Below are 9,387 nucleotides of genomic sequence, written 5' to 3' on the forward strand. Positions count from 1 at the left end.
AACGCTTACTTGATCATCTCAGAATTAGCTTTTTAGTCAATGTAACCTTGTTTAAAAGGACTAAAGCATAGGCATTAGATATTTAATGTAAGCTTTAAGCATATAGGCATACGAGTTAAATGCTATAATTATTATTGTATTCATCTAAATTACGGTTACTTAAGTTTTGGTGATCATTTTAGAAATATAATCTAACCTCTGAAATATATTAACAAATAGTCGAATTCAAAAAAAACATCATCAGACACCTGCAGCCTGAGTGAAAGTGGTTCAAAACTGTATCAATAATAAACACTGGATTATAAGTAACCTCGTTCAGTCGATCTGTGCCTGACTGTTAGTGGTGTGATGAGGCGCTTATCCCAAACCTTCCTTTTTGGCGCTAACAGCCCTGTGTTCATTTGCTGCCTAATTGGACTGTATGAGACCAATATCAGGCGAGCGCTCACAGCCTGCAGCCATGAGCGCACAGAGGGGAGGACGGTCTCTCTCTCTCTCTCTCTCTCTCTCTCTCTCTCTCTCTCTCTCTCTCTCTCTCGCTCTCTCTCCCCTTCTCTCTCTCTCCTCCACAGTCTCTCCCTTAATCCCATTTGCCATTGTACATGCCCAATCGCCTATACTTTCCGCATTTAACTTGGATGACACTTTTATTTCATCATTAGCAACAGACGCCAGACTGACTGACACGGTGGACACAGTTTGCGTTTTGACGAAAGAGCCCGGAATGAGACATCTCCATGTTTATACATGTCTTAATTTAATTTTTTTAACCGCTCAAACATTTTATTTTATTACTTCTTTCGTCTAGAAGGACGCGTGTTTCCACGCGCTCTCTGGGTGTGAAATCGAGTCAACGCGTTAAATCACTGAGAAGAGTAAAACAGGAACTCCTCGCGGCCAGTATATCGACTGTCTGTAAGTCAGCCTTGTATTTTTTTCTCTCTTTTAATTCCTGCTTCCGTGGTCCTCTGCGTTCAGACCACAAACACAGCGATGCCAGAGACAACGCAAGAGACGTGCGCTTCGGCCAAGGACTCTCCTTTCTTCATTAAGAACCTGCTGAACTGTGATCGCAAACCGTCCAAACCCAAGCCCGTACTGGCTGCAACCAAGCTGGCTTTAGAGGGAGGATTTTCCCTTTCCCAGGTCGGGGACTTCAGCTTTCCACGCTTTGACCTGCCCGCACAGAGGTTCAGTCTACCGGCTCACTACTTGGAGCGCACCTCGGCGTGGTGGTACCCCTACGCCCTGAGCTCATCCCACCTACACAGAACCGAAGGTAAGACTGACAGACCGAAACCAAGACTATTTATAATTTTTACATGCGCAGTCAGACTCAGTTATACGCAAGTAATTGTCAGACTTTTAGCCTTTAAATTATATTTTGATGTTGGAGACTTTAGTCTACTCTTTATGATTCGAATAGAGAGGAAAGACTTCATTATTTTTCTAAATAACAATCACAACATTGGACCTTTCAGGACCATGTACCCTGCGCGCTTTGTAACACATACTATTATGTCAGATACCGGACATTGCACTTCCACTTCATAAACGTAAAGGGGGTTTGGTGCGTTTTGGTGATGGGACATAAGATGCCGTGTGTCGTCTTTAACACACAACAGAGTGGATAACGGTTTGACGCCTTGTCCTCTACGGAGGCCTATTTTGTTATGCCACGAGGCGGGATAATAGATCAATAAAGTGACACACTGTGCATAAAATGAAGCAGACATCGTCAAATCATCGGATGAGGGTGACGATGCGCAGCGTGCTTTTGATTTGTCTATTTGCACTCACTGTGAACATCTTCCCCAGAGGCTGACAGCGTTTTTACCTGACTGTTTCTGTGATTTATTCACGTGGGAATAAATGGGGAATTTTTTTAAAAGCGTTCAATTAGGAGATCTGAATTTGTTTAAATTAAACAAAAAAATATGCAGGCCTAAATATTTAGAATATTGTAATCCCTTAATATATTAACGTGTTATTTTTAGTATGGGTATATCGTAATTTCAATATACATGTATTTGAACACATTGTTGTCATTCATGTCTAGCTATGGAAATTGCTTTTTGTTTATGTGACAAGCAAAAGAAATTCTGGCTCTATTTATAACTTAGTTTCCCCAAAGCCCGCAGGCTGTGCAGTGTCAACAGGCTGTAATAAAATCCCAAACATACAGCACACAGCCCCAGTGTTTATGACCACATCTCCCTGTGTCCCCATTTCAGTTATCGACAAATTAGGAGCCAGAGACTCCTCTCCAACCTCGGGCACGGACAGAGATTCGCCGGACCTGGTTCTCAAATCCGAGCCAGACGTCAAAGACGACGACGAGGACGATGAACACAACAACAACAAAAGTGGCGACGAGATAATCCTGGAGGAGAGCGACGCGGAAGAAGCCAAAAAAGACGACCTGGAGGAATGGAGGAAGAGGGACGACGACAAGAAGCCGTGCCGCAAGAAGAAGACGCGCACCGTTTTCTCCCGGAGCCAGGTGTTCCAGTTGGAGTCCACCTTCGACATGAAGCGGTACCTGAGCAGCTCGGAGCGGGCCGGCCTGGCCGCGTCTCTCCACCTGACGGAGACTCAGGTGAAGATCTGGTTCCAGAACAGAAGGAACAAGTGGAAAAGGCAGCTGGCCGCAGAGCTGGAGGCAGCCAACCTGAGCCACGCCGCGGCTCAGAGGATAGTCCGGGTGCCCATCCTCTACCACGAGAACTCGGTCTCGGAGAGCGGAGGCGGCGGTGCCAACGTGCCCGTGAGCCAGCCGCTGCTCACCTTCCCGCACCCGGGCGTCTACTACTCCCATCCCATCGTCACATCCGTGCCGCTGCTCAGACCGGTTTGAAAATAGCTGAGTCTTGGGGGAGAAGTTGGTGTAGATTTTCAAAATCATCCGAAAAGTAAAAAAAAAAAAAAAAAAGACTTCATATTTTTGTACAACTGACTAAATGAAGAAGAAAAAAGAAAGAACAGAGACACACTGTCGGGCTTACATGGACCTATTTTGGCAAATATATTGTGTCATTTTTCAAAAGGGTGCCGTTTACACGTGATAAAATCAAATCCCATGTTTTATATTATTATAATTATTATTAATATTATTATCACAGGCCTATGTAATTATCACCTCAGGAGTCCACCATGCTTACACTGCTTAATGTGTGTCTTTTATTCCCCCCCCCCTAGTTTTTACACCTCTACTGTTTCTGGACCAACTCCACAGAATTATTTTCACCTTGTTTACAAAAATTGGCGGCCTAGAGGCGCAGGCTTGCTTATCATCTGACACAATTATTTGATCTTATTTACATTTCTAGAACTCATTACACGATGATGTGCAATACACCGAAGGTGTGCTGTGAATGAATGCATCCACTAAACGGAAAACATGTTTTGTCATCGGCGGAATATTGATGGGGCTTTGTTGTAATTTCCCTTTTAGTTTTGCTTTTTCAAGCGCTTGACGGGGGACAATCAAAACACTGTCAACTGTAAAATACTCATGTTGCTTTATGTTGAGTTTTAGTGAGTCTCACTCTTGTTTCCTCTGAATGGACACGAGCACAAGTGTGAGCAATGTCTCTTAATCTACTGTGTGTTTTTGAACAGGAGCGGCAAAAAAAAAAATCGACTACACTGGTGTAAACAATATGTAAATGTATATATTTAATGATGCACTGGGAAAAGAGCTGCCTCAGCTCATTTGTACAGTAAAAACAACGTTTTGATATTGTATTGCTGAACCATGTTGTGAAATAAATGGAGAATATTCCTTACATTTTAGGTAAAGTTTGAATGACTTCTGTAGGTCTGGAGAATCTGACCAGAGGATATTAAATGGAGCCATGTTAGGCTATAATCGACACACACACACACACACACACACACACACACACACACACACACACACACACATATATATATATATATATATATATATATATATATATATATATATATATATATAATTTTTTATTATTTTTTATTTTTTGTTTTGTTTTCCACCAAGAGATGCAACAAATATTAAAAGTAGATGGAATTCATTTTTTTTTTCTGATAGATACATGTCGATCCCTCTATCCACATACACACACGTAGCTTGGACAGATTTAGGTTTCTGTAATCGTCTTGGTGTTATGCACTTTAAAAACGTTATTTTACAAAAACAAGTGGCTTGGTCAATTAGAACGCATAATTGCCACCATCTTGCCAACATGCTGGGTAATGTATTCAGAAGAGGACATCACTCTGAGTATGAGCTGCTGTCTTTTAACATTGTTTTCCCTCTCACATTGCCGTGTGTGTGTGTGTGTGTGTGTGTGTGTGTGTGTGTGTGTGTGTGCGCGCGTTTGTGTGTGTGTGTGCGCGCGTTTGTGTGTGTGCGTGTACTGTATGTTAAGTATGAGATGGAAGGATGTCAGGATCCACGGATCAAATATCTTTAGTCCATGTTAATGATTGTTAATTAATTCTTATATTCATTTGTCTTTAATTTAAGAACTTTTTTTAATGAACGTCATTTTAATTATTTAACAACTTTATTAGGAAACATCTCTCTTTACAAGGACCACCTTTTTAGGTATGCAAATTGTTTTAGGATGTATATATATATACATATATATATATATATATATATATATGTATATATATATACATATATATATGTATGTATATATATATATATGTATGTATATATATATATATATATATATATATATATATATATATATATATATATATATACATACATATATATATACATCCCTACTCTTATTTGTTTAATCTAAAAAATAACACCTCAGAGTGTCTCCACATAAGTATATGGCTATTGCTCTAAAGCCTACATTCAAACAAAGTTTGCCCCCCCCCCCCAAAAAAAAAGACAGAGATAAATGATTAAACTGCTACTTTGTAACACATGTGACCACAGGTGTCACTGGACACTTGAAGCGACTAGCTCAAGGAAGACATGCATGCCTTTGTATGCAAGTTAAATAAACAACGCAGTTAAATGTATAAAAAGCTACAGGTACACTAACAATAAGAATCGTGCATGTTTTTATACTTAACCTACCTATTTTTTTCTTGAATAAAGAAGCAAAACGTCTGAGTGAATGTAGAGGGTTGGTTAACTTGATTTTTCGTGATCTGACAAAATCAATGGAAATGAATAAAAGTGCACTAAACATACGATAGGCTGCCCCACCTTATGGGGATGGTATTGCTTTTAAACCTTAAAAAAAAAAAGTTTTAGAATAACTTTTCGTATTTTGACAGAATCCAGGTTAGACATAATTTTACAGTTATTAGATATATCATTATTATTGCATGTATTTTTCTTTAAATCAATTATATTTTTTATTTTAATTGTTTTAATACAACTTAATGTATTATGCTTAACTAGGGAGCAATGCAGATCCAAGAAGTGCACTTCTCCCTTGAGCTGAGCAAAATAAAAAGCAATGCTAAAATAATCCATACTAATAATAAATAATCACCATGATGGAATGTTTTTAACATGTCTTTATACTTTTGAAAAATCCACCTCCACACTGAAATCAGGTGACAGAGTCCAGGTGGACACTCAACAACACAGTTTACTTCCCTCGTGCGCAGGTAGACAAACTATTGACCACCTCATAGCTGGAGGACAGTTTTAATCTGCCTGCATACATAGATCCGATTATAGACTACAGCACTTGGATTGCCCAAATATGAGAAATATTGGCATAAAGAAAAACGTATTCAAAGTTTAACAGATTATGATGCACGTGTATTTCTCAGAACAACCTTTCCCTCAAAGGTCATTTCCTGTTTTCATCTGTAGGCTAATACAGTTATTGGAAATGAATCAGTCAGCTATAAACTGATATGATGATGACCTCATCAAGAGACAAAGGGTTCATTCAAATATCGTGAGATCACACAAAGTATTGATGTATATACCTACCGCCCGCACTCAACACGGCCCCATTATCGCAAATTAATAGATTGCTCTGGCATTATTCCTCTGGCACATATCGATCCGTAAACGTCTGCATCATATTGCGTCAAGTAAGAGCAACGTTCACGCGCCGCTTTGGCTCAGTTCATGACCTTGATTTGCGCGCATAAATTGAAAAAATTACCACTCGATAATTTCCATTTGTGCGACATCTGCATGCAAACGAGTAAAGGGAGCAGATCAGATAAAGTACATTTGCAGCAGCGGGGACAAACGGACGTGACCGGGGACTTCGCTCACTGTATTACATTAAAATGGAGAGCGTGAATGGGTCATTTTAAGCCCTATAAGTGCCAGTTTGGAAACACACAAGTGGCCCGACCACCTTGCGTAACGCTAGCCTCTTCTGTGGCCACTGGCATCTGCTCACGTGTGTGTTGGACTATTAAAATTAGTTGTAGGGGGATTTAATGTCTGCATGCACAGATTAAAGCATTTAACTAGAGAACCGAAATTGGCTCTGTCGTGGCAGAAGCCTACAGAACCGTTTCTGGCAGTGGTTCATGAGGGGTTGGCACAGAGTTCCCTAAGACAGACATCAAGCGAATCAGTTATATTTAAATGTAAGCATTAAGAGATTAATATTGACTACTTAACCTTCAAGAATAAAGTTCTTTTAAATAATATTAAACAATAGACATCCTCCTTGATGGCTTCTTCCGGTAAATTGGTCCAAAAGTGAATGAGCGCATAGAAAAGTTCACCTGAAACGCACCTCTCGCGTTGGTGCATGTGCGTCAAAGCGTCTGCTTGAGATACAAACTGGTGAATTTCCGCAATCATAGGCCAAACAAAAGTGATCGGTCGCGTCAGAGCTCGTGTGTTTGAACAACTCTTTTGACACTTCTCGAAGAGGAAATCTTGTTTTAAACCCATCCCATTTGCTTTGCTGATTGAATGCGAGCATCAGATTTTCATCAAAGTTCTATTAAGTGAAACATAGGTTGCGGGGCACCGTCTGATTGGAACAGTTTAAATTTTAATTGTGTTTTTAATTTGACATATAGTTGCTGTGAAGAATGACACTGAAACGCCGAGGGGCGGTCGATTTTCTTAATTTCTCCCCGAGGAATTGATGAGTCTATCAGGGCAGTAGATTGGAAAGCCATTAAAACTCAATGGTTAGGTTGTTAATTGGAACTTGATGGATAGGAGCCCGTGGATAGGCTGTACTGATCCAATCTTCCTGACTTTGTGTTTTCCAATAAATTACCCAGTTCATTTCCACACTCAGATTACATAAATTGTACACCTCCAGGGCTCGGGCGCTCTGCTTGAGTTTACATCTCTCTCTCTCTCTCTCTCTCTCTCTCTCTCTCTCTCTCTCTCTCTCTCTCTCTCTCTCTCTCTCTCTCTCTGTCGCAAATGTGCGCGTACGGACATGCGCAAACGCCTCCTGAAAAAAGAGCAGGCCTCGCTTTCTTGAATGAAAATCGAAACGTAATCAACGTTTATACTTAGAAAATTTATTGATATCATTTTCTCTGGTAATTTCCTTATTCTAGAGTTGGACACGCCATATATCATAATACACACGTGTAAAGGGTCTTTGTTTAATATTTATCGAAGCTTGATTCCCAGATCAAAGCGCCTCATAACTTCATCTGTCTTTCTCAGACCTTTCTCTCCTGCTAAAGATCTTGTTCTGTTATTGCAGTCGGGCAGCCGTACGCCACCTATCATTGTGATAGAGCACGAACTCAGGCCCGCTCCATGCTGTATGAGGCCTCGCTGAAAACGCAGAATCACGAGCAAGGGATGAACATTTCCATACTAATACACTGCTCGGCCTGTAACCTACAAACGCCAACTCTGACGTACAACAAACAGCGCGTGCAATTGACTCTGTGCAGCACAATAGCAGCCTGATGTGTCTACTATCTACGATTAACTAATCTCACTTTGCAAAAGTCGTCTGAAAGTGCTGAAGGCGGCTCCACTGACAAAGGTCTTTGTTTGAAAAGAGCGGCATAAAACAAACCCATTTAACTGTCATTGCAGATTTCACGCCTTATGTGTAACCACCATAAATCCAGCATCCGCCCTGACTGCCCTCATATATTTGCCCCCCCCCCCTCAGTAAAGCCTCCCCTGCGAAAGCGTTTTGTTAAGATCGTTTAGCAGCTGCTGGCCCCCGCTGCCAGTTGACGATATTTACGCGTGAATCCAGATGCTTCTGTCTGGTTCCTATGATGATGATGATGATGATGACGACGGCAGGATCTGCTGTCAACATCATCATCGTCATTATCATTATTAGCGGCCATAGTCGTCGTCTTCTAAATTTTCCAGCCCGCCTTTAACACCGAATGCCGGTTGTGTGGCTACCGGGAAGGGCGCTGACATGATGATTAAAGCTGACCATTTGTAATGTGTCTGGGGCTCCCTTACAAAGCAGTAAAAGAGGGATAATGTGCCCGAACCGCCAGCTCAAGCCCCGCAGCTGTCCCGCAGCCAGACACAACCAGAGAGAGAGAGAGAGAGAGAGAGAGAGAGAGAGAGAGAGAGAGAGAGAGAGAAATAGAGCATGTGTGGTGGTGGGAAGCGCGCCCCCCTCCTCTCACACACCACACACACACACGCTCAGCCCCCACCACCTCCAATCAATTAGTCAATCAATTAGCCGGCCTCTACTCCACGCGCGGTCATCACGAGGCAGATTAGCTCAGTAATGATCAAATTAATTCTTAATCGCTGATAATGGACACGGAATGAGTTTATTATTTTCAGGAAAAATGAGTTGGGTCTTTGTATTAGTTAAGTCTGCATGCGTGTTACCGTAACCCCGGCCAATTTAGCAGGCAGAGGATGATAAAAAAAGAAAGAAAAAACATGAGGTCATCCTCAGTTGACTGGGCCGTTTCCTGGTTGTACAAGTTGCAGTTCCAGATAAAAAAAGAGACAACAAGCTGTGTTTATAAACGAGGCCTATTTAAGACAGACCACAACAACATACTGCAAAAAAGGTTGATTGTTAATATATTTTCACAAATCTCAATTTATTTTATTAAGATATGACATATGGCAATTTAGTGCAACATTTTTATATATATATTTTAATTCATAACCAAGTTTTAATTTACTCAAAACAATATTAGCTTGTGACAGCACATACTGCATTTGTTTTACTAAAAACTGTGTGCGGCTGAATGTAGAAATGAGCACTGCTCCTCAGTCCCCTCCGACTCTCTCGCTCGCCTCATCCCGTCTCAAAACCTTGACAGGAGTTTGAAATTTCCGGGCTTCTGTTGGAGGCTGCGATTGGCCCAGGAGGAGCTTACCTACATGCAAATGAAGCAACGCAACCTTGCTGCCTCTGATCCAGAGCGTGAGGAGGAGGACCAGGAATACACTCATGTTCCCCGAGCTCT

At 41.2% G+C, this 9,387-nt stretch overlaps 1 protein-coding gene across 1 annotated transcript; it reads left to right on the forward strand.

Annotated features, from left to right (window-relative positions):
* The first annotated feature begins 565 nt into the window (after nt 1–565).
* On the forward strand, nt 566–3,768 carry hmx3a (H6 family homeobox 3a). Its single transcript, XM_068717139.1, has 2 exons — nt 566–1,279; nt 2,235–3,768. Exons 1-2 carry the CDS (start codon nt 994–996, stop codon nt 2,855–2,857), a joined length of 909 nt encoding a protein of 302 aa, XP_068573240.1. The 5' UTR covers nt 566–993; the 3' UTR covers nt 2,858–3,768.
* The last annotated feature ends 5,619 nt before the right edge of the window (nt 3,769–9,387 follow it).

The sequence above is a fragment of the Cebidichthys violaceus genome, unplaced genomic scaffold, assembly GCF_023349555.1.
Source record: "Cebidichthys violaceus isolate CVI_PGR_0920_01 unplaced genomic scaffold, fCebVio1.0.p SCAF_10, whole genome shotgun sequence".
NCBI classification, from domain to species: domain Eukaryota; kingdom Metazoa; phylum Chordata; class Actinopteri; order Perciformes; family Stichaeidae; genus Cebidichthys; species Cebidichthys violaceus.